Source organism: Typopeltis vanoorti, chromosome 23 (genome assembly GCF_054136105.1).
Source record: "Typopeltis vanoorti isolate ZY-2024b chromosome 23, IOZ_Tvanoo_1.0, whole genome shotgun sequence".
NCBI classification, from domain to species: Eukaryota; Metazoa; Arthropoda; class Arachnida; order Uropygi; family Thelyphonidae; genus Typopeltis; species Typopeltis vanoorti.
The window spans coordinates 5,987,566-6,014,966 of NC_143571.1; the positions used below are offsets into that span (position 1 = coordinate 5,987,566).

Below are 27,401 nucleotides of genomic sequence, written 5' to 3' on the forward strand. Positions count from 1 at the left end.
TGAAAAGGCCTTTTAACGCTTCTCTGCATCCTAGACAGGACTGAAACCCAACAAGAGGGCATTGTCATTACCAAATAAGAGGAGATCTGGAAAGTTCTCATAAACACTTACAACAAAATTGATATTAAAGTAACTGATATAACCACAAGAAAGAACATACAAGGATATAAGAATATAAGAACATAAGATACTTCATAACTCTGCTACTAATATGTTCTTTAGTTACTTTATGACATCTTGGGAATTACAGAGACCAGATGGAATGGAGAAGGTCACATCAACAGACAGGATGGTCAGCTAGTTATTTACTCAGGTGGTGACTCAAAACATTATGGGGATAGCTGTGATACTGAAGACAGCTCAGGCAAGAAGCCTTCTTGGTTATAACCCCATTAATGATAGGATACTCTCCATTAGACTTAAGGCTCAGCCTACCAATGTATCAATTGTGGTAGTTTATGCACCCCACATGGATAGGCCTGAAGAAGAGAGTGAAGAATTCTATGAAAGCTTACAAACTGTTTTGGACTGCCTACCAAGGAGAGACATACTGTACATCTTAGGAGACTTAAATGCAAAAGTGGGGAAGAGTATGAGAGTCAGGCCGGAGTGTAGCATGTTTGGTCTGGGTGAACGTAACACCCATGGTGAAAGACTGTTGGAATTTGCCCATGCTAACAGATTAGTTATTACCAATACCTGCTTCCAGAAACATCCACGACGGACCTACACTTGGACATCTAACATTGATAGGTCAAGGCACCAGACTGATTACATCCTGGCTCTCCAGCGGTGGAAGACAAGCATCTCTGATGTGCATACTTGTCCTGGAGCAGATTGTGGTACAGACCATCAGCTGGTAAGAGCCAAAGTAAGACTAAGACTCCGAAAACTTCCAGGTCAGGCACATTCCACTAGATTGGATGTTAGAGTAATTCCTAGTGGATTCACAGAAGAAACATCAACTCGGCTGGATGATTTTTTGGAGACCAATGAGGAAATCTCACCAGAAATGCTTTGGCAAGGAGTCAAGATGATAATACAGTATACAGCAAAGCTGTATCTCAGCCCAATAAGAAAACCAAGAGACCCATGGATATCAGATTCAACATGGGAACTAATCAAAAGAAGGCAGTTGTAAAAACAAAGAGACACAGGGACCGAAGAATACAAGAGATTACATAGAGAAATCAGAAGAGCTTTGGCAAGGAGTCAAGATGATAATACAGTATACAGCAAAGCCGTATCTCAGCCCAATAAGAAAACCAAGAGACCCATGGATATCAGATTCAACATGGGAACTAATCAAAAGAAGGCAGTTGTAAAAACAAAGAGACACAGGGACCGAAGAATACAAGAGATTACATAGAGAAATCAGAAGAGCCATCAAGCAGGGCAAGGAAAAGTTCTATACTAATAAATGTGAGGAAATAGAGTTCCAGATGAGAAGGCATAATTATAAAAGGATGTTTTATTTAGTTCATGACTTAAAGCACAAGTTTAAGCCTAAATTGAATGTCATCAAAGACAGGAATGAATCATTACTAACAGAAGAGTTGGAAATCAAAAACAGATGGAAAGAATACTGTGAGGAACTGTACAGCAGAGCGGATAAAGAAAATGTGGAGTCCTCCCACCAAGAAAATTTTGATTTGGAACCTCCACTTAGGCATGAAGCTGAAAGAGCAGTTAAGCAGCTCAACAGCAATAAGGCCCCAGGTGCAGATGAAATCCCAGCAGAGTTAATTAAGGCCACAGGGGATGGAGAGATAAGAGTGTTTCATAGATTGATTACAAGGATATGAGAGACAGGATCATGGTCTAGAGACTGGAAGAAGTCAGTTTTCATACCACTACACAAGAAAGGTGATATGAAGGCATGCAAGAATTATATAACTATTAGTTTGATATCTCATGCAAGCAAAATTTTATTAAAGATCATGCTAAATAGGATTGAGGCCAAAGTTGAGGCAGAGATGTCCGAAGAACAAGCAGGTTTTACGAAAGGTAGGGACACCAGAGATCAGATCCTTTGCCTTAGACAGATCATAGAAAAATATAAAGAATTCAGACTCCCTCTGGTTAATGTGTTTCTTAGACTACTCTAAAGCTTTTCACTGTGTTGACCATGTGAAACTGTGGGAAGTAATGAAAAGAATGGGTTTTCCTCAACACACTCTCAGGTTGATAGCCAACTTGTATAAGGAGCAAGAAGCCACAATAAGAACAGGTATTGGATTGACTGACTGGCTTCAAGTTGGAGAAGGAGTTAGACAAGGATGCTTACTTTCTCCTCACTTGTTTAGTATATATGCAGAGGACATCATGTGTAAAGCATTGGATGAGCTCAGGACAGGAATTACAATAGGAGGTAGATTGATCAGTAATCTGAGTACGCTGATGATACAGTACTCCTTTGTAATGACATGGAAGAACTAGGACTAATTCTTGACAAAGTTAACAAGATCAGTAATAATAGAGGACTTCAACTCAATTCTAGCAAAGACAAAGATCATGGTTCTCAAAGGAAAAACAAACAGAGAAGCTCTTGAGAAACAAGTGTATCGTAATGGAGAAAGAATTGAGGAAGTCAGCAAGTTTGAGTACCTGGGATCCATTATTAATGTGAAGAATTGCTGTTCAGAAGATGTCAGAAAAAGGTTAGGAATGGCTAAAACAACAGTCAGAGACCTGTCTAAAATCTGGAAGGATGGATCTATTTCCATGGGAACAAAGTTGAGGATTTTAGATGCAATTGTTTTTCCAACAGCGACTTATGGATGCAAGACTTGGAACCTAAAGAAGTCAGATAAGAAACGGATATCTGCTTTTGAGATGTGGTGTTACAGAAGGCTGTTGAGGATATCATATACTGAAAGGCATACAAATGAATGGGTGTTAGAAAAGATTAGTAGAACTTTAAGGCTCCTTAAGGATATTGACAGAAGAAAGTTAAAATATTTTGGACACATAGAAAGGATGGAAGGAGGACTTCTCAGAACAGTAATAGAAGGTAAAGTTCCTCCTGGAAAAAGAGGCAGGGGTAGACCATCAATGAGATGGATGGATGGTGTTGTGGAGTGATTGATCTTCAGAGAGTTGAGGCTGCCAGAAAAGCAAACAACAGGACTACATGGCGAGGCCTGGTGTGGAACATCACCGAGCATCGGAGTGACCATACGGCATCTGTAGATGCCCAATGAACATAGAGAGAGAGTTACTTTAATATCATTTTTGTTGTAGGTGTTTATCAGAACTTTCCAGATTCCCCCCCCTCGTAAGAAGCTCTAGGATATTGATATTCATTAAAATTTATGAAGTTACTACAACATAACTATAATACTTTTGCATATCTGAGGCTCACAAATTCAGGAATGTATTCTTCTTCTTCTTCAACCTTTTGGTTCTGTCCACTGCTGGAAGAAGTCTTCCCTATGATTTTTCAGACCACTCGGTTTTCTGCCTCTCCCATCCATCTCACTCCTGCAATTTGTTCCAGTTCACCCTTCCACCTTCTTCTCGGTCTTCCTCTTTGTCTTGCTCCATCCATTGGTCTCCACTCTGTTGTTTTTCTAGTCCATCTCCCATCACTGCATCTGGCAATATATGGCCAGCCCATCTCCACTTAGCCTGTTTAATGTATTTTACAATATCCATGAAACCTGTTTGAGATCTTATCCAGGTATTTGTCTTCCTATCTCTTAATGTTATTTTTAGCATACTTCTTTCCATGCAATGTTATGTTGTTCTCAGCTTTTTGTTTAGGGCTTCTGTTAAAGTCTATGTTTCTCCTCCGTATGTTAGGACAGGAAGTATGCACGGTCGAAAGCTTTCCTTTTTAGACTCATAGGGATGTCACTTCTGAATATGTCTCTCATTTTCCCATAGGCCATCCATCCAAGGTGAATTCTTTGTTCAATCTCTTTTCTTTGGCAATCCTCAAAGGATAACAACTGGCCCAAATATACATATGAAGTAACTTGTTCTATTTCATGGTTTTCAACTTTGACAGTTCTATGGGTTACGTATTTATTCATCATTATTTTTGTTTTTTCTCTATTTATGTTTAATCCAATTACTTTGGAGGCTTCATTTAGCTGATTTAGCCTTTCTTCCAGATCTTCAAGATTATCTGCTATTAGGACAATATCATCTGCAAATTTCAGATGATGCAGCCTTTCTCCATTTATGTTTATTCCTTTCGTTTTCCAATCAAGGCCTCTAAAGACTTCCTCCAGTCAGCTGTAAATAATTTGGGAGATATGGTGTCACCTTGCTGGATGCCTTTTTTGTATTGGGAACTTTTCACTATTTTTATATAATTTAATTACAGAAGTTGCATTATTGTAAATATGTTTTAGTGTTTCAATATATGGTTTCTCAGTTCCCTGGGTTTCAAGAGCTTTTAAGTGTTGCAGATGTCTTAACTGAATCAAATGCTTTTTCGTAGTCTATATAGGCCAGATATGAGAGTTTATTGTATTCAATTGATTTTTCAATGAGCTGTCTTAATATGTGAATATGGTCCAAAGTATTGTAATTCTTTCTAAATCCAGCTTGTTCAGAGGATTGCATTCCCTCTAGTTTAGATTTTATTGTTACTACATGAATATAGGTAATAACCAATGTCTCATGTAATACATTCCTGTATTACATGAGACAAAATAAAATTCCAATAAAAACTGAATTGAAGTAAAAAAGAAAAGGATTCTATCAGATAATGAAAATAACTAAAAGAAAGGATATTAAACATTCATTATTACTTAGTTAAGTAGACAAACCTTGCTTGCCCTTCAAATCATGTACTATGTCAGCAACATACAAATTAAACAACAGAGTTCCCAGAAGAGAGCCCTGTGGTATATAACTTGTCGTTTTTTTCCTATGAAACACTGCTCCCATAACAAATACAAATTCTGATCAACCAACCATTCTCCTTAATTTCAATATCAATTTCTCATATTATAATTATCAAATGGCTTCACAGAATCCATGCTCAAAGAAATTCATTTAAGTCTCAGTTCTAGGTTGGTTCCAAAATGATGGAAAGAAGGGGGGGGACTTTATTCAGTAGTTCCATTGAATAAAGGAGGTTCCAAAATTGAGTTTATTGACTGCTCAGCATCTCAGAAGTGGTAGTCAAGGTACTAGATAAGTTGGTTAAAGGGAAAGTCCAGGATTGGGTAGAGAGGAATGGAATAATGGGGGGGGGGGCATGATTTTGTGAAGACCATGTCATGCCTTAGTGACTTACCTTTTATAATGCAGTAGTAGCTGAATTGGATAAAAGTAATGGATACAGTGATACTACTGACTGCTAAATTTTGCAAAGGATTTTGAAAGGATACTGCTGAATTTTGCAAAGGATTTTGAAAGAATACTGCATGAAATTCTGCTAAAATAAATTACAGCAAAAGGCGATGGATATGAAGTTGGTGATGTGGATAAGAGGATGGTTGAAGGAGAGTCCAGCAGAAGATCTGTGATAGGTGGAGTGCTACAAAGCTCTGTACTTGGACCACTTGTATTTAATTTGGCTGTTAATGAAATAGAAATCATTTGAGGGAGAAATATGCAGTTTTTTTTTCTGATAATGCAAATTTGGGTAAAGTAATAATATTTTACTTATTATAAAGTAATTTAAACAGACAAGTGATATTGGCAAAGGAGAACAGGTGTCTTAATGTGGTGTTCTTAAAGAGAACATACGTCTTAAAGTATATAGTTATGCATTTTGGAGTGAAAAATTACCAGCTGTGTACACACTGATGGAAATAGATGAAGCCAGGGATTTGGTGATATTGGGTTGAAGTTTAGAGGACATATTGCAAAAGTGGCTAAAACAGTTCACTGGACCATTCATTATTGAAGAACACCCTAATGAGCAGATAAGCAGATTATCATATCTCTTTATAAAGCTTGATATGACCCCATCTGGACTACTGTGCACAAATCTGGTCACTTCAGTTAGAGATGAAGAAAAGATGGAGAGGATCCAGGAGCGAGTGATAAAGATAGCAGCAAGTCTATGGAATGCTCCTTGTGAGAAAAGGTGGGAGACTTGTAGGTTATAAAAATTGAGCAAGAGTGTGAGGACTAGATTTGTTTCACTCATTCACTAATCTCTAAGTGCTGAATGAGTGGAATAAGTCAGAGTAGTTTGTTGTGAGTGCCATTTTGGTGAATGAGTTCAAAGCAAAGTATGATAGCTATTGCATGAATACTGGATAGCACTAGGCATAACGTTTAGGGCTTCCTTCGGTGAGTCTATTGGACTCTATGGAGTTGCCCATATAATGCTAATGATAATAATATTCTTTTTTTCATCAACATCAAGTTCCTGATATGTACTCTAAGATGTGTGCAGGATAATTATGATAATACTATATGAAACATTTACACCATTACTAATTTTCAATCAACAATTTTCTTCCAAAATTAATCTGTTATCTGTCAAGATTCCAATATTATCAGATCTTATATTTCTGTCTTTCAAGGTGCTTTTTACCATATCAATCCATCTACATAAGGGTCTTTTCCCTGCCAACCTGACAAAGAACACTTGCTTTTCTAATCTTTCCTCTCCAATTCTGTTCAAGTGACCATAACACCTATTAGCTCTACTAACAATGGCAAGTTCTTTCCTAATATCCTCATTTTTTATATGATGACATTGGTGCCCTCTGTTCATTCCACTAATCTTTCTCAGAACTCTCATATCAGAGGTCTCCAGTCTTTGATGAAGTATTTTATTTCTAACCCAGTTCTCAGATCTATAAGTTAAAACTGGTTAGAATACTACCTTGTATAGAGCTAAGTTAGTGATTTGACTAATTTCTTTCTTATTCCATATAAATTTATTCAGCTGACTTCCTACTATACCAGCTTTATTAATTCTGTTGTCATTTTCATATTTAATTTAATTTATCATCTTCACTAAAAATTGTGCCTAAATAGCTGAAATGTTTTATTTGTTCTATAGGTTTACCATTCAGGATACAGTTAATGTTTTGAATGTTTTAGCAAATTTTCATTGTTTTTGTCGTTTTATTGCTGATTTTCATACCAAATTAATTACAACAGCTATTCAATTTAGTCAGGGAATCTTATGACTTTTACTGGATTTATTCAGACGTAACATCATCTGCATAAAGTAAAGAGATAAGATTAACATCACCAATTGTAATATCAAGTTTAATACCACTTTCCTTCATAACATGATCCATATAGATAATGAATAACAGTGGAGATAATGTGCACCCTTGCCACACACCTGATTTTACCCAAACCATCTTCCTGTACCTCCTTCAACTCTAAGTGCTGACTTACAGCTTAAACAGAGACTACTGTTAGATCTTGAATAAGGACCTTTTCATCAAAAGGATGATTCATTCAAGATTTAACAAGAATACAATAATAACCAAGAAATACTTGTACTGTTAGTAAGGAAACAAATTGTTAATGGAGAACATAACTGAATTACCTTAAAATGAAGTATAAAAAAGGAGGAATTTGTCTATCTAGATAGAAATATTGTTGTTTGAAAACACAAGTAAGAAAAAAATACTCTATGCAAAATGTATATCAATGCAAACAAAAGTCCAAAAGGTTTCATGTTACCCATGAAAAACGTAACACCCAAAGCAAAGGCATTCGTGGAAAGCGAATTAAACTCGCATTCCCCGAAAAGAGCGCTCTTGAGAAGAGTTGTGACTAAACAACTTAAGGACCAATAGGAAGGCACCGTGAGAAAACTTCTGCAGTGAAAAGAAGGCACAACAAGAGATAATAAATGCAGGATCGCGCGGATTTCAAACCGTCTGTTTTTTCCTAATTCTGTTTTCATTCGGACCCACGATGCTGACCAGTGGAAGGGAATTCTACGGCATCAGATGGCAAGTCTCTCCCAGTTGCTGATCGCGGGCATGAACAGATGGCATCAAAGGCAATATCATATTAAAAATGAGGATATTAGGGAAGAACTTGACATGGTCAGTATCTAGGAGTGTGTTAGCAGAGCTAATCTCAGGTGGTATGTTCACTTAAAGAGAATGGGAGAGGAAAGATTAGCAAAACAAGTTTCTCTGCCAGGTTGGCAGGAAAACGACCCAGAGGAAGACCAAGATATAGGTGGATTGATACAGTACAAAGTGCCTTAGATGATAGAAAAATAAGATCTGATAATGTTGGAGTCTTGACTAGTAACAGACTGATTTGGAGGAAAATTGTAGATAGGAAGTTAGCAATGATGTAAATTTTTCATGTAGTACTATCATTCCTGTGCACCCCTTGAGGGTACATGGCAAGAATTTGATGATGATGAAGAATGATAACTCCTACAAAGAGCAGGTGAAAAGTTAGCATGAAATTAGTTGGCTAGACCTCTTGTTAGTAGCAAATACACAACTGATGAAATTCCAGAATCTTGATGCCAAGAAACTTTTAATTGAAAGTATTTTACAAATAATCACTGTTGTTTTGTCATCATCATCATCAAATTCCTGATATGTGCCCTCAAGGGGTGTACATGATATGATAGTACTACATGAAAAATTTACATCATCTAACTTCCTATCTACAATTTTCCTCCAAATTAGTCTGTTACTTGTCAAGACTCCAACATCATCAGATCTTATAATTCTATCATCTAAGGCACTTGGTACCGTATCAATCCACCTATCTTGGTCTTCCTCTGGGTTATTTTCCTGCTAACCTGGCAGAGAACACTTCTTTTGCTAATCTTTCCTCACCCATTCTGTTTAAGTGACCATACCACCTGAAATTGGCTCTGCTAACACATTCCTGGATGCTTACAATGTCAAGTTCTTTCCTAATATCCTCGTTTTTAGTATGATATTGCCACTGATGCCATCTGTTCACGCATCTAATCTTTCTCGTGACTCTCATATCTGCAGTCTCTAGTCTTTGGTCAAGTATTTTACTTCTGACACAGCTCTCAGATCCATACGTTAAAATTGGTTTGAACACTGTCTTGTATACAGCTAATTTAGTGTTCTGACTAATTTCTGTCTTATTCATTTTAATTTATTCAACTGACTTCCCTACTATACCAGCTTTGTTGATTCCGTTGTCTATTTCCATATTTGATTTACCATCTTCCCTAAAAATCGTGCCAAAGTAGCTGAAATGTTTTACTTGTTCCACAGGTTCTCCGTTCACAATGCAGTTGACATTTTCAACGATTCTACCTATTTTCATTGTCTTTTTCTTTTTATTGCTGACCTTCATACCATATCTATTACAACAGTTATTCAATTTAGTCAGGGAATCTTGTAAACATGCTCCATTGACACCATATAACTGTAGCGTATTGAATAGCTTCTCTCTTGGCACCTTGTCATATGCCTTTTCCAGATTGACAAAACTTAAATACAGATCTTTGTTATATTCTCATGCTTTCTCAGCTATTTGTAGTAAAGTGAAGATCTGATCCTGACAGCCTCTATTTGGTCTGAATCCAGCTTGTTCTTTACCAGCTTTTCTTCCGCAATTCTTCTCAACCGTTTCTCAAGTATACTGGCATAAATCTTGCCAGAAACACTCAGTAAGGAAATACCTCTGTAATTCTCACATTCAGTTTTATTTTCCTTTTTTATATATGGGTAATATTAGAGCTCTACTCCAATCATCAGGAATTTGTCCCTCTGTCCAGGCCTTCTGAACTATGTAGTGCAGCCACTGTAAGACTTTTATACCACCATACTTCAGCATTTCTGGTTGAATATTATCTACTCCTGCTGCCTTTCTACATTTCAAGCCTTTGATGGCTTTTTCTACTTCAAGTATGGATATGTATTCCTGACTGTATGCCTGTTGTTTTGTTTCTTTATTTAAAAAAGGAGGTTTTTTTTTGTTTTTTTTTCAGTATGATGATTACTTCTGAGTAAACAGTGCATATTTACTCTGCTGTTCCAAAATTTGCTTTTCAGATAGCTCATACAACTCTGAAAACCTCTATCAAATTACGGTAACAAAAAATGCAAATATTAAGTTCATGGACTTATTTTCTAACTGAATTTATTTGGGAATATGCATCATCAAAGTTAGACAGAAGTAATATGGTTTTTCATTTAGCACAAAATACTTCAGAAATAAAAACATTATATAAATCTTAGCATTACTTACCATCTGTTCAGATTTTTCAGCTTTGTCTTTAATATCCTTAATATGAGCAAACAGTTGCTGAATAGCTTTCTGAGCCTCTTCTAAAGCTTGACGACCATCATGTCCCATACTGGTTTGTCCCCGAACCACAGTGCGAATTTCATCATCTAATTGTCTTAAAGAGTTTTTTTAAATCTTATTTTTATCAATATATATCAAAGGAATTAACTTTTTTTAAAAAATAATACAATTAACACAAAGAAGTCAGCAGAAAATATGTGTACAACTACATCTTTATGTGGTTTACTCAATTAAACCATATCTTTGCTCCTATCTTATCTGGACTGTATGATAGCTGACCAATGGTGATAGCTGACCTATGTAAGCTGATGCTGGAGGTAAAGTTGCTGTATGGTTATGACTAAATCTGTGCCTTCAATTTTCAGTGTTCTAATATAGCACTCAGAGTTAACAGTTATATTAGCATGCATGAATTCTGAAATTCTACTGCCTATGTCAATCCATAAAGCTTATTTATACGTAACACTTATTAGCGTAAAAAAAGTAATAAAAAAAACCTGCATACTGTTTCTATCACAACTCTGTCTGGTTAAGTGCATAATACTTATCACTAAATGAAACTTTTAGCATACCCAAGCCAAGTCAAACTTCATATATTTTCTAATTCATTTTTTAATGGTTAATTAAATAAATGTTCTTTCTAAAAATGTATTTTTCTGTTGCTTTTTTCCCCAGAAATTTGTTAGTTTGCTGGTTCTTGATGCTTTCTACACACAGACAAATACTATACAAGCAATGTAATACAGTACAACATATGTATCTATGTTCCCACGTTATTACGTAAGTGCATGTATAAGCAGTTGCATATATCCCATTTATAACAGTTAAAACAGAAGTTAGTGTGCAGAAGTTAAAACATATTTAAGACATCTGATTTTTATTCACTGATGTCAAAAAAAAAAGGATAACTCTTAAAGAACAAACTGCTGTTATTAGAGGCCAGATAAGCCATTGCATAATGAAACAAAAAAAGAAGTAAATATCACAAGTGTCATGAATAGGTTTACTCATGATGTAGTTAGTGTCAAGTGATTGCATTTTGCATGTATGTTTCTTCAAGAAAAGAAATTATATGATATTATACATAATGTATATGATATAGAAGGGGGAGGGGGGATCTGAAAAGTTCTGATAAACACCTAGAAAACAAAAATGATATTAAAGCAACGGATATAACCACAAGAAAGAATGCACTAGTAGCAGAGTTATGAAGGTAACTTATGTTCTTATATCCTTGTATGTTCTTTCTTGTGGTTATATCAGACAAAAATGATATTAAAGCAACTGATATAACCACAAGAAAGAACATACAAGGATATAAGAACATAAGTTACCTTCATAACTCTGCTACTCTTTCTTGTGGTTATATCCGTTGCTTTAATATCATTTTTGTTCTAGGCGTTTATCAGAATATTCCAGACCCCTCCATATATGAGTTTATTAATTATCAATACATACACAAATCACTTTGCATATACATAATGGGAGATATTCACACTGCCAACACATACATCTTTGGTGCTGTGGCAACTTTCAGTCTATGATCCTCGATCACTACATATCTATATGCACATCCCTATATAAACAACTTTCACTCACCGATGAATATTGATCACTGAGGGGCTTCTGCAGTCAGATCATCTGGGCTGGTTATCTACTATATATATATATATATGTGTGTGTGTGTGTGTGTGTACTGTATACAAGACAGTGTTCAAACCAATATTCACTTATGGATCTGAGAGCTGAGTTAGAAATAAAACTATTGATCAAAGACTGGATACCACAGATATGAGAGTCCTGAGAAAGATTGGGGGGGGGGTTGAACAGATAGGATCAATGACAGTATCATATTAAAAACAAGGATATTAGGAGAGAATTTGGCATTGTTATCAATCAGGAATGTGTTAGCACAGTTAATCTCAGGTAGTATGGCCATGTAAACAGAATGGGAGAAGAAAGATTAGCTAAACAAGAGTTTTTGCCAGGATGGCAGGAAAAGACCCTGATGTATTAATAGATGGAATGATACAGCAAAAAATGCCTTAGAAGACAGAAATATAAGATCTGATAATACTGTATGTTGACAGATAACAGGCTAATCTGGAGGGAAAATTGTTGAGAGGAAGTTAGTAAGGATGTAACTTTTCATGTAATACTATCATAAGCTCCTGTACACCCCCTCCTGAAGATATGTGTCAGGAATGGTAGGAAAGTGACAGAAGCAAAAGAAATAGTTCAGAAAACTTTGCAAAGTCATATCTTCCAGGTGGTGACTATGCAGTTACTGATGTGACAGAGACTGATGTGAGAATTGAGACAAATGCACTGGAGGTATTCAGTATATATTGAAAAATACCAATGTGAATACAGCAGTGGGCCTAGATGTTAGTACATGTGCTACAAGAATCTGCAAGTGAACTGGCAGTGCCTCTGAAGAAGTTGTTTAATCTAAGTCTCAGCCTCTGGCAAGGTTCCAAGGGAATGAAAAGAGGGTAAGATAGGTCCATTACATGAAGGTGGCTACAAGACAGAAGTAGCAAACTACAGACCAATTAGTATTTCTGAACTGGTGGTAAAGTATTGGTAAAGTTGGTTAAAAGTAAAATTCAGGAATGGGTGGATAGGAATGTGATACTCTATAGGGGGCGACATGGTTTTTTTAAAAGGGAGGTCTTGCATGAGAAATTTATTCACATTTCATAATAAGGTGACAGTGAAATTGGATAAAGAAAATGGCTCCACTAATTACACTACACAATACTGTTGCACTTTGCAAAGGCATTTGACAGAATACCACATAACTATAGAATAAGACGCATGCCACAGTAAATAACTTTTTGATTATGTAAATATTTCATCTTATGTATCATAAGATATCATCAGTGCAACTATTGAACAACAACAATAGGAACTGAATTCAAAAAACAGTAGTGCACATGCTTAAACTGGAATCCCTCTACGTATATAGTTGCATGTTCATGAAATAAAACTATCAGGCTGAAATTAAAATTAATTAAATTAAATTAAAATATAGCAGATAATTTGTGAGGTTTGATAAGGCAGATATGGTCTTGATGTTCAGAGAAACATTTGATCTTCTTGTTTGTCCTAGTGAAGTACCAAGTTACATGAGCATGGTACTTCATTATATTAAATTTAGTTTAATCCTTTATCCAAGTGTCAGCAAACAAAGTTAGTGCCTGAAAATATCTTCAGGACTGGGATAAGGTAGTACAACACCGGGCAAACTCGTAGCAAAAGTGGACCAAGCTAACATCACTCCTATCTCAGTATCTCCCATAATGCAAAACACACATCTCCTTGCAGATATGTATAATGTTATGCATTAAGGGAAGGGCCACTACCCAGATTAGTTTCGACCTTCATTGAGGTCTCTTCAGTGAAAGCAAGGCCCAGAAGTGGAGATAAAGGCAGAAGCAATGGCGAAGTCATCTTTACCTATAGGAGTTGTCAAAAGGTGTCCCACCTTTTTATTAAATTACTCTGGAATTTAGGGGAATTTGGTCCACCTTTGCTACAAGTTGCCCAGTGTTGTACTACCTTACCCCAGTCCTGAAGATATTTTCAGGCCCAAACTTTGTTTGCTCACACTTGGATAAAGGATTAAACTAAATTTAATATAGTCTAACCAAGTGAAAAATAAACTTTCAACATCTTTCTCTAAATCCAGAGTAATTTAATAAAAAGGTGGCACACCTTTTGGCAACTCCTATAGGTAAAGATGACCTCGCCTGGCTCCCACTCTTCAGTGGGAGCCAGGCTTCACTTCTGGGCATGGCTCCCACTGAAGAGACCTCAATAAAGGTTGAAACCAGTCTGGGTAGTGACCCTTCATTTAATGCATAACATCATATGAGGGCTGTTCAATAAGTAATAAGACTAATTTTACTGTCGCGAAACCACTCATCACAATATTAATTTCTGTGGAATAAAGAAATGTTGCTGTCTGTATTAACAAAAGAGGTTGATAGATGGCGTATATGGGCTGATGTGCCAGAGTGTCACGGGACTAAACGCAAGCTTGTTTCAGCGCGCCTACGAGCTGCGACCATCGAAATGGAAGCATCCTTGGAACAGCATTATGCGATTAAATTTTGCATGCGTTTGCAAAAATCGGCATCGGACACTTTTAACATGATACGCGAAGCTTTCCACGATGAAGCAATGTCGAGGGCAAGTGTTTTTCGCTGGCATAAAACTTTTAAGGAAGGAAGGCAAAATGTGGAAGATCTTGAACGTCAGGGAAGACCTTCAACATCCATCACAGAGACAATCATCAACACAGCAGCGATTATCATCAAGGAGGATTGCAGAATTACAGTACGCCAACTGCATGTTGTCCTGAATATTTCTGTGGGAAGTGTTCACTCAATCATGGCTGAACATTTGGGACTGAAATGTGTTTGAGCCCGATGGATTTCCAAACTCTTGACACCAGAGCAAATGCAGCATCGAGTGGATGTGTGCACAGAATGGAAAGAAAGACTGGAACAAGAAGGCGACAACTTCTTAAAATGCATCATTACAGTAGATGAAGCTTGGTTGTATCACTATGACCATACAATGAAACAACAAAGCAGTGAATGGAAGCATCCATCTTCGCCTACCCCCAAGAAAGCAAAAACTGTAAAATCGGCTGGTAAAGTTATGACCATAATGTTTTTTGACTACGAAGGCACTGTTTACCAAAATGCTGTAGAACCTGGGAATACTGTAAACGGCTCATAATATGCGGATGTTATATGGACAATGGTACAGCACGTCAAAAGGAAGCGTCTTTTGACGTGCTGTACCATTCTTATTGCACCACGATAATGCAAGGCCACATATTGCTGGTTGTGTAGTGGACGTTTTTCAGAAGAACAACATAGATATCCTACCACACCCTCCATACAGTCCTGATCTCGCACCATGCGATTTCTGGCTGTTTCCTCAGCTCAAGAAACCACTAAGAGGCCGCCATTTTGAAAGCAACAAAGCATGTGTAAAAGCTGCGGAGGCGGTTTTGAAAGAACTCTCAAAAAACGGACTTTCACATGTGTTTAAGAAGCGGACGCAACGTTGGGACAAATGCATCGCATCTCACGGTAGTTACTTCGAAAAAGACCATGTAAATGATGAAGATTTAAGGTAATCTGTTTTCTGTATAAATATAGTCTTATAACTTATTGAACAGCCTCCGTACATATCCGCAAGGAGATGTGTTTTGCATTATGGGAGATACTGAAATAGGAGTAATGTTAGCTTGGTCCACCTTTGCTACGAGTTGCACGGTGTTGTACTACCTTACCCCAGTCCTGAAGATATTTTCAGGTGCAAACTTTGTTTGCTCACACTTGGATAAAGGATTAAATTACATTTAATATAGTCTAACCAAGTGAAAAATAAACTTTCAACATGGTACTTCATATACACCAGATAGCATCATTGGTGAGAGTTTGTCTTTTGGAGAAGGTAGCAAGTTGTGAATTTGGTTTATGGGATTGTAAGTAGCAATGAGTATATTTTTTCATAATTTTTGGAGTTCAGAGATGCCTTTAATATATGGTATAGAAGTTCTGTGGCCTTCTTCTTATTTGATTGATTTGTAGGAGAGGTTAATTATTTTGTGTTTTTTTTTTTTTTTTTTATTGGATTATATCCATTTAAGTAAGGTTGTTTCTTTGATAATTTCCAATTCTTATTTTAGAGATTGTTTAGAACACATCTTGTGTGTCTGGATAGTAAAGATTTTATGCCATATTTTTGAGATGGATGGTGAGCTGATGTATTATGGCTATAATAACCTGAAAAAGCTGGTTTACTTTGGACAAACAGGAAGATCTATAAATATGCGTATCTCTGAACATCAAGACTACATCAGCCTTATCCAAACCTCACAAATCTGGCCATGCACAACATGGAATTGAAAACGCTAACCACAGGATCCAATAGCAAAATGTTAAGCTACTACATAGATTCATATATAAACATTAACGTTTACATAAAGAAAGTGCTTCATAGAACTAATCTTTGAATTAGTTCTATGAAGTTCTTTAGTTCTTAGTTATTAGTTCTTTGAAATTGAAACAACTGTCTCACTATTCCAAAAGTTTGTGAAATTGTTATCCTCAATTGTATTAAATAGTTATCTGCTATTACTAAATATATGAAAAGCCAAAGGCTTCAAAGGATATAATATCCCTTAACTTAAATAAGTTATCTGCTATATTTTAATTTAATTTAATTAATTTTAATTTCAGCCAATTGTTTTAATCCATGAATATGCGACTGTATACATAGAAATTCCAATTTAAGCATGTGCACTACCATTTATTACATTCAGTTCCTGTCATTGTTGTTCGATAGTTGTACTGATGATGTCTTATGATACACAAGACAAAATATTTACATAATAAAAAAAAGTTATTTACTGTGGTATACGTGTTATTCTATAGTTACGGATACCCCACAGGTTTTGTTACATATGTATATAAAAAAAATACCACATGGAAAGTTATTAGATAAGCTGGAGAAAATAGTGATGATTTATGGTTTTAATGGCGCAAGGACAGCAAAGGTCATAGTGCACCATATCAAAGGTTATAGCAGTACACAATATAAGACAATCACAAACATTCATGCCTACAGCATGATTTCAACCCGTGACCTGTTGGTAGGAAAGCAGGTACACTAACCACTCAGCCAACCAGGCCAGCAAAAGCAAATGGGAATGGATATGAGGTTGGTGGCATGGATAGGGGATGGCTGATAAACAGACATCAGAGAGTGGTATATGGTGGAGTGAAATCATGGCAAATGAGGGTCACTAGCAAAGTGGCCAAGGTCAGTACTAGGATCACTACTCTTTAATTTGTACATTAATGATATAGCAGAATATTTGAGGTGGAGGATATATAGTTGTTTGCTAATGATGCAAAACTGGGGAGGTCAATATTTGATAAAGGTGATACAGATATCTTGCAAGATGATTTAAATAAATTGGCAGTGTGGGCAAAGGACAATGGTTGTCAATTTAATGTTGTGAAACATACAATAATGCACTTTGCGATGAAAAGGTTACATACTTCATATCATATCAATTGTATTGAATTACACAAAATTGATGAGGCTATGGATCTTCTGGTGATGGTGGATAGAAATTTGAAATTCAGCGGGCATATTACAAGAGATGGCAAAATAGCTCAGAAGATTACTTGGAATATGTTAAAGAACATGTTGACAAGTAAAGATAGAGAGGTTATTATCCCTCTTTATAAGGCTGATTTGGCTACATGTTGACTATTGTGTACAGATTCAGTCATCTGCATTTCTAGGAAACCAGAAGGTGGAGAGGATTCAGAGATAGTGACGCAGCTCATGACAGGTCTGTGGAATGTACCTTATGAGGATAGATTGAAGGTGTTTCAGTTGCAGAGTTTAGCTGACAGGCAGAGAAGAGGAGATATGATAGAAACTTATAACTTATTAAAGGGATTCAATAAGACTGACACAAAATAAATTTTTCAATACACAGGAAGTAGGAGAAAAGAAGGGGTCACACTTGGAAGTTGTCTAAGAGGTTAGTAAGAGTGTGCAGATTAAGTTCTTTACTTGGAGAGTGGTGAATGAGTGGAATGGATTGCCTGAGGTGGTTCTGAGCACCCCAACAGTGAACAAATTTAAGGCTATGTATGATAAGTATTGTGTTAATGAATAGTGTGGGTCTTCCACGACGAGTCTTTTGACTCCATGGAGTACCTGTATAAATAATAATAATAGATAAATAAGGAGGTCAGAGTGTTTTTCAAAATTTGGAGACAATAAAGACAGTAAATGAATGCAACAAAGAGTGACAAAGAAATTTTAAACCATAGCAAATCAAAAAGCAAGAATGCTAGGTTTGCTGAGATGGGATGGCAGATCTTCCAAATGCACAAGTACACTCTTGTGATGGAAGAAATCATATAAATTGTAGTTTTGGTAGTTGATGTGGAGAGTAGGTGTTCCATGACTGTATTTTTCAAAAATGCTGAAAAAGTTGAAGCCCATACTTAGGTAACACTTAGTCCAAGATATGCAACCTAAACTCCTGACTGGCAGGAGCCAATCCTCTTTTAGATGCATGCAGACTATAAGCAATCCCATAAATGCTTTCATAATACAGAGAAAGCTGAATGCCATGAGTCTTCATGGAAGTGCTGCACCTCAAAAGCCTTTATTACCAACAACCAAATACACACTGTTTATTGCCATGGACCAGGCACACAGAACTGGACTATGAAGCAATGAAAATCATGTCTGCTGAATGATAAGTCATACAACACACACACACACACACACATTATTCCAGTCTGAAGGGCACGTCTGGATACAGGGGATGCCCAGAAATGCTCTCTTACCTATATCTGTGTGCAGACAACAAAGTTTGAAGGTGGGAGTGTGCTTTGGTCCTACAATTTGGTTCAATAATACATACATTGCATCAGTTTTATAGTACTGACCAGTTGCAATAATTATAAACATGAGGTCTGAAGAAAACGGAACCTGGCATCTGTGGAATAAAAACTGGAATGAAGAATTAGGATTCAGCTAAGACAGCATTATTAATACTACTGAGGTGAAGCAGAATACAAAAATATTAATTTTTTGGTAGGAATTAGTGGCAAGTCTTCAAAAATGTGCACACATACAAGCAGTTATTGCTAAAAGAAATCACTCCATTTTTTTATTTTTGTTTACTCTAACATTCAGCATCTGCCTTGGATAATCTTTCCTTGCTTTATAAATGGTAAGTTTGCTGTAATAGTCGCAATTAAGATAGATTGTATGATTCAGTACACGATATCTGTTTGAATGTTATCATTAAATATTTAGTTTCTACTGTGCTTGTGTTTATAATATTCTTTGAGAAGTTTTTTGTGCACAACCCTCAAACGTAAGAAAGCTGAACAGATTGAAGTTTGCATAGGGTTAGCAGCTGTACTGGTGAGAATTGGTTTCTTGCACAGAAATAACAGTTATATTTGGTGGCTAAAGAGGAATATGGTTTGGTTTTACTGGAATTACAGCTGAAGCAACTGACTATGAGACCAGTGTATAGCATCTGTCTATACACTGGCTCAAACTTTACCAAAAATCTTGCAGTATGATATAGTGCATTATTATGTTGAGTGACACAACCTAGCTGTTTCCATAAAACTGCACCAGCATAAACAACAGTTCCAGAATGTCGAAATAACATTGGGTATTACCTTGACATTAATATTATCCTCTCCAATACTTAACAAATAGAACAAAACATTTTGGTAAATAATGTTCTAGCAGCCACCTGAACCAGACGCATTCATGTGATCTGAAGAGAGCACATCACAATTCTGTACTATATCATAATTCATCACTTATACAACAGCATTATGATGGTTCTGCTGTCCAATCATAAGTCACAACCATACAAGTTGAACACAAATATTATTTCAGGGTGATATTTTGCCTGAACACAGAAGCCTTTCCAATCAAACTAAAAGTGTGGAATTCAGTATATAATAGTCTAACATAAATCTTTACAGAAGATGAGATGCCCTAAACTTCTGGTTGAGAGACATCAGGGATGCATAATGAGATGTAGGGGAGGGGAACATACAGCATTATTCTATTTATTTTTGTCACTTTATGTGGTTTGTATTATTACTCTATCTTGAATCTCTGTTTTTTTCCCCCATCCTGTTTCCATTTTTTAATGACTTCAGCCACAGATTATTTTACATGTTCTAAATATGCTGCAACCACATGAACTGACATCAGTCAGTTCACGTCATAAAAATATTTCAGAATGGATGGAAACAGTGAAAGAACAAGAGATCATCCATGGAAACTGTATAAGGAAGGTGTGAGCAAGGGGATAGAGAAGGTTTTTTTTACATGGTGAATCACAGAACACATTGCCTGAAAGTGTGATGAGTGTGGAGACATTGAATGCATTTAAATCTCAGTATGATGAGCTGAGTGTGTTAGAGTGGACCTCCTGAGATGAGTCTTGACTCCACAAGTCTAATTTTAATAATAATAAATACTTTTATTGAAACAATTCATAATTAAGGATACAGTACAGTACAGCGCAGCATATATAGCAATTTGAACGATTTGAATGATTGTCTCATTATTTTCAAACAATTTATGTTAATAAATAATATATTAACATTTACATTAACTACCAATCAGATGCTTACAATAATAGATCTTTAAATCCACATTATACAAAATATAATATATTACAAATTAATCATTGCATCTAAAAATTGCACACACACACACACACACACACACACATCTGGTACACTGATATCTCAGTGTACCAAAAAACAGAGGAATAGTAACTGGCACAACATATTTAATATGTAAAACAAAAAAAAAATTTAGTATTTTTTGACTGTGCCAAACCAAAATCATGCTGCAATTCAATAAAAATATATTTAATTCATTTATCTATTGTTCAAAGGTTTCAAAGTTAATGCATTTCTGTTGTACAATTAATATATAAGCATAATGCAATAGTTTATCTCATATAGTTTTTATGTAATTTCATAATATTTTCATATATAAAAGTCACATATTTTAAGCAGCAAAGTACCTTATCTTTAACTTCATCCTACCAATAACTTCATCAATATTAGACAATGATTGTTCTGTAGGAAAGAGTGTGTTAATGTAATCCACTGCATTGAAGTCTGGTCTATCAAGAGGATCAACACTTGGAAGAACCTGCAAGAATAAAACAAAATAAATAAAATTAAATAAAAGAAATCAATTAATTATATAAAATAAAACCAATTATATGACTTATAAGAAAAATATTTAAATAAAGCAACAATTGCTGAGTGTTCTTTTTACACACTTAACAGCATGTAGAAAATAGTCAGTAAATAAACAAGCAATATAGCATGGACAATAAATAATCATATGCTGCATTTGAAATCCTTCTCTTCTGGCTATGCATAAAAAATTCAGGCCACTAGAACTGACAAAAACTTACTATCAATCAAAAGCTCTACATCTTGTGATGAAAAAGGCAACTTAAATAAAAAAAAAAAAAGATGATGATAGCGTTATTAAAATACACTGGTTCCATAAATTAAGGAATAAAGAGAAAAATTAAGATAATTCAAAAACTGTATTATGAATTATTATGCAATTCATGAAAGCAGTATGATATGAGACATGAAAGAAATGTCTATAAATACTGTAAATGAATAGCTTAATTCAGTAATAAATGCATATACACGAAGACAATGGTCAAAAACAAGAGATTGTCATTTTGTACCTCACAATAAGGAATGTGATCACCCATCACAGCAACAGTGTTCACAATGACATTTCATACTGTTTATAATAGTGTCCAAGAGCTCATATGGTAATAACAACCATTGCTCCTGCAAAACTTTTCTAAGTCCTTCAAGGTTTTGGAGAGAAGGATGGTTGAGAGTAGCAGCACGTCTACCTAGAGAATCCCACACATGCTAAATATGATTAAGGTCAGGAGACCTTGCTGGTCAGTAGATACATATGAGAGTTTCTTTTAGAAGATACTGGTCTGCAAGTTTTACTCAATGAAGATGAGCATTATCATCATGTAGATCAAACCTACATGCAGACAAACATAGGGGACCAGGCCTTGTCTCTATAAGTTGTAGCAATCATGGTTCAGCTAGAAAGTACATAAAAGTCAGTGATTCCACTCAACAAGATGCCTTCCCCTATCTCCACCATAAGTGTCTTTTCCACAGATATTAGTGAGATACATATCCCTGGTTCTCTCCAGATCAGAGCACATCTGGTATTGCTTTGTAGAACAAATTGGGACTTGTCTATTAACAATACAGACCCTCCCCCCACCCCATTGGTCAGGTAAAGATGATGTGGAGCCTGGCCCATTTCAAATGTTCACACCTATGGCATGGGGATAGGGACATGAAGACTACTTGCCACCTAGCATACAGTGGAAGCAGATTACAATGTTCTTGAAAACAATGCAAGGTCAGATTGTAGCTGATTTGGGGTAGCACTCATGTTTCAGCAAGCAGATAATCAGAGATATTGATTGCACACTGCAGTTGTAACCTGTGCCTTCCTTCCGCTGTATTTCCAGGATGCTGCTTGTGACTGCTGGAATTGGTTTTCACAGTCGGTGAAACATGGAATGACTCACATGCACCCAATCTGGTTACCTATGCCTGACCTTGGTCAGCTTGTAGTCTTATGATCCTTGTCACCTGATTTCATCAGTTAAATGATGTCTTACAGCCATATATCCAAGAATTTTACTAGCACAAAATATCTTTTTCTCAGTCTAGACACAAAATAGAAAACCACTCCAAAACATCTGCTTTTTTCCATGCTCAATTTGCATATAGTGCTGACAGCTCACTTATTTGTATATAGTAACCAGATTCAGCATCAATTTTTACATAAGGTACCTGACTTTCGTATGTTCGCTTCCCCCACCACCACTACTGAGCTATTGCAATTTTTCTATTTTTAAATAATTTATGAAAAACAGTGTATTACCTTGTTTTATCTCTCCATGAAAGTAAAAATGTTCACTATAGGTTAGTTCTCAACAAAAGTAAAATGTGTGTATTATAATAATATACAGGATGGTTCAAAATTCCACGTACAAACTTTGAGGGGAGGTAGAAAACATTGACCATATTCACATAGGAAAGCATGACTGGAAACGCCACCCAAAAGTGATAGGTGGCGATGTTTGCCAGCACTCCAGGTGGGCAATTGGGGCTTCTTCATTCAAGCTTTCGACATCATATGAAGAACATGCGTGTTTTACGAACACTGAGATGGCAGAGATGCACCTCATTTACGGGTTAGCTGATGGCAATGGACAAGCCGCTGTACAAATGTATTGCAAAAGGTATCCAAACAGACGCGTACCGCATCATCAAATGTTTGCGCATCTGCATCAGAATTTGTGTGACTATGGATCATTCAGGGATCACATTCATAATAGTCGACGGCCACAATCAGCACAATATCGTGCCATGGAAGAGGAGGTGTTGCATGCAATGGACAATAATCCAGAGACAAGCACATGTGTCATTGCCTCTGCTACAGGAGTATCGCGATCCAGTGTATTGCACGTTTCGCACTCTGAGTCCTTACATCCATTTCATCTGCAATGGATCCAGTTACTGATGGCCGAAGATATCCTCGACGTGTGGAATTTGCACAGTGGTTTCTGCAGAAAAGTGCCGTAGACCCGGATTTTTGAACTTGTGTTTTGTTCATGGATGAAGCTTCATTTACCCGTGCAGGGGTCTTCAATCACCACAATGCTCATGTGTGGGCCCATGAGAACCCACATGCTACACAACAACGTTTAGCCATTAACGTATGGGCATGTATTGTCGCTAACTGTTTAGTCAGCACATATCTGTTACCACCCTGACTGAACTCCCAGAAGTATTGAACCTTTCTGGAAGAAGTTCTGCCAGATTTACTGAACAATGTTCCAATGACTGTGCGTTGGCAGATGTGGTTCCAACATGACGGGGCTCCAGCCCATTTTGGCATTTCTGTGCATCAGTATTTGGACAGGTCCTTTGGGGCACGATGGATTGGGCATGGTGGACCTATCGCACGGCCCACGCTCACCTGATTTATCGAGCATTGATTTCTTTCTGTGAGGAACCCTTAAAGCCATGGTATACGAAACGCCTGTTGCCTCTGACATGGACCTTGTGGCAAGAATCGCCATCGGCGCTGCTAATATCCAGGAAACTCCAGGTATTTTCGAAAATGTACAGTAATCAATGCATCGTCAGTGTCAGGCATTCATCACTGCTAATGGTCGTAACTTTGAGTACCTGATGTGAAACCATATTATGTATCCAACTACTATTGAACTGTTCAGTTACACCTAATAAAGCTTTTTACACTACTTACTGCCTTGTGTTATTTCTGTGTCTTTGTGTCCCTGTTAGTACCTTCCGGTGGCGTTTCCAGTCATGCTTTCCTATGAATATGGTTGATTTTGATGTTCTCTACCTCCCCTCAAAGTTTGTACGTGGAATTTTGAACCACCCTGTATATTAAATTTAGAGGATAAGAAACACAATTCTATTTTTAATCTATATAAAATAAATACGAAACGACAAATACTCAAATTGGATTTAAAGGTTCAAATTGATAAACATATTAATCAACTGTAATTTTTAATTTATTTATATCCAACATTTAAGAGTAAGCAAATAAATCTAATACTGTATTTTCAAAGTTGGTCAAGGAACTTTGAAAGTACTAGATGCAGCAAATTTTGCAAATGGAGGAAAATAAAGATTTAAAAAAAAAAATTAAGGTCAGGGCAAAAACTCATGCATTTGGTCTGCTCTTCTTTTATCTATATTCATTCAATAAAGAAGAACATTGTTATTATATATTCTAATATTCCAATGCTGATAAATACCATATGATAATTACTGCTGAAATAAAAAAAAAAGGGCCAACTGGTTGGGAGAGTGGTTAGCATAGCCAAGAGGCTGTGGTTTCGAATCCCACCAAGGGTATTGATTTTTGTGACTGTTCTACTAACTCTGTGGAAACAGCATCCCTATTACTTCGTCTAACAGAAGACTTCACTCTCAAAACCAAATGAGGTATGAGAGTGACCATACAGCATCAAAATGATGTTACATGTGAATAACTAACTGACTAAAGAAAGCATGATGCATGACTTCGTGACTTTTTTATATACAACTATCCCAACTTGACCAACCCAAAATCTACAAAATGTTAATAAGTTTACATATCAAATTTTACTTTATGAAAAATATGCTGATATTTAGATAGTGTTACTTCCAAGTCTCCATGGAGTCCAAAGACTCAATGCAGGAAGTCAAACATTAACAGACCAAAATAACTATCATACCATGTCTTGAACATTCAATGCAGGAGCAGTCACTATCCACTTTGGCAATGCATTTCACCTGTTCACCACCCACCAAGGAAAAAAATCTCTTTTACCTGAAAAACATACCTGAAACATTCTAGGAAAAAAAAGAGAAATAAATTGTTTTATAGAATCTTCTAAATTAATGAAAGGATTTTTTTCTTTTTTTTTTTTTTAGCACAGAACTCAAAATAGAGCTGAAAGCATAAAAGTAAAAATATAATATATAGGAAGTGAACATGAAGCCACAGATATGAATATAAAGCAATTAAACATTAAAATGAATATAAAAACATTTCAAAAAAGAGTAAGAACAAAAAACCTGTAAGCTTTTTTTTTGTTGTTGTCGTCATCAGTTTGTTCTGTAATATACAGGACAAATTGACAAAATCAGTGAGATTATTATCATCATAAACTTCAAGGCAACCTCATGAACTAGATTTCTCACCTTCCTTCTGTAATCTGATGACAGGTTACTCCAAACAGAACCGTAAACAAAGCTAGTACACAATAGTACTTCGGAAAAAAAAAAAGCTTAATACATAAAGGAAAAATTTGAATTTATTAATTATTTTTATTAGAATTTATTATATAAATACATCTATACTTTCAAATTATATGGTAGGAAAGAAGCATTTAGTCTTAGTAGATGGTAGGAAAGAAGCTAATTTTCATTAACATGAAAATTAGCTTCTTTCCTACCATCTACTAAGAATAAATTACCTTCACTATCCTTCCCTGGTGTTTATCAACTTTGATATTTTGGATAGACTGACCATTCTGCTAAGACCAGAATCCAAGAACACCAAGATTACATAATATTTCTAGATTCAGAAGGTTCGGGCTTTGCTTCTCATGCCATCAACATCCCAAACACACTCCTTTCCTGGAAGCCTGAGGAACTTGCATTTACTCCCAGATAGTGCTATCATTTGGTTAACTGAACTGTCAATCTGTATATAGTTCTGCTCATTAATTTTTTGTATTTTTACCCATACACTAAATAAATAAGTTTCAAGGAACCAGGTATAGTTGTGTAATTCAAAATTAATTTAAAAACAATTTGTGATGATTTACTTCCTAGAACTTTAAGATAAGTACACAGTCTGTTTGATTATGATTAGGTTGATACAGGTTTGCACATTTCAAGGAATAGACAATCAAAATTAAATGCACCGTAGTGCAAAATCTTTGTGTGATCCCAGTGAACTCTTTCTAGTGTTGATTGCATAAGAAGCAAAATCTGAACCTTCTGATTCTAGAACTCTTATAAAATCTTGGTGTTCTTGGATTCTGCTCTTAGCTGAATGTAGCAGTTTGAGTATAATTATCTTGCTCTCTTTCTGTATGCTCAAGTTACAGCGAGCAAAATATGACTTAAGAAAGTTTTAAATTTCCTTTAAGTACATTAAACTATTTTTTTCAAAATATTATTTTATTATATCTACCACACATTTCTATAAAATATCTAGCTAGTACACTGTCATCATTGATTTGTTAATTTATCATGCACATAATAAATGTTTCACTTTTTTATACATTCTTATATTCATGTTACATTTTAACATTTGTTTATATTCAATTTTGCAATAATATGTTTCTAACTATATTTTTATCCCTTCATACATTTTATGCTTTTTTTTTACATTTTTTGGTGCATTAATGAGAATGTCTTAGAGGAATGAGAGATCCAGGAGTGACTGTGAAAAGGACCTAAATTTCAGGGACACAATGCTAAACTTGTGAAGCCAGCATAGCAGATTATGGCAATGATGGAAAGGACACTGACATGTGGAACTAAGGATGTTATGGTTCCGTTGTATAAGGATCTGTTCAAGCCACATATGAATTACTGTGCACAGATTTGGTCACCTGGTTCTCAAAAAGAATGAAGAGATATTGAAAATGGTCCAGAGATGATTGACTAAGGTGGTGGTTTCTGGTCTCTAGAATGTTAAGTATGAAGAGAGATTGAAGAATTGCAATTTGCAGAGACTGGTGGACAAAAGGAGGGATATGACTGAGACACATTACCAGATTAATTTGGAAGAAGTTTAACATTGAATAGGAGAAGAGGGGGAGGGGCTAGAAGTCATCCCCAGAAGCCGCATGCGAATGCGAGCAAGGGGATGAGGAATAGGTTTTTTGCACAGAGAGTAGTGGGTAATTGGAAGCAATGCCCGAGAGTATGGCAAGTGCAATGTAGGGTTTCTGTCCATGTGTTAAGGTAAGT

The 27,401-nt window shown here is 36.0% G+C and overlaps 1 protein-coding gene across 4 annotated transcripts in view; it reads right to left on the bottom strand.

Moving 5' to 3' along the window:
- Vps53 (vacuolar protein sorting 53) overlaps window positions 1-27,401 on the bottom strand; it is a 349,419-nt gene that overhangs the window by 308,569 nt on the left and 13,449 nt on the right. For 2 of the 4 annotated variants that reach the window (XM_090412655.1, XM_090412658.1), the window contains exons 2-3: window positions 20,840-20,970; window positions 10,147-10,300 (exon numbers count right to left, since the gene is read on the bottom strand). In XM_090412655.1, coding sequence (XP_090268781.1) covers window positions 10,147-10,300; window positions 20,840-20,970 — 285 coding nt within the window. Of the gene's footprint in view, window positions 1-10,146; window positions 10,301-20,839; window positions 20,971-24,165; window positions 24,284-25,147; window positions 25,233-27,401 lie in introns of those variants that run through there. The other 2 variants (XM_090412656.1, XM_090412657.1) reach the window with 2 other exon arrangements.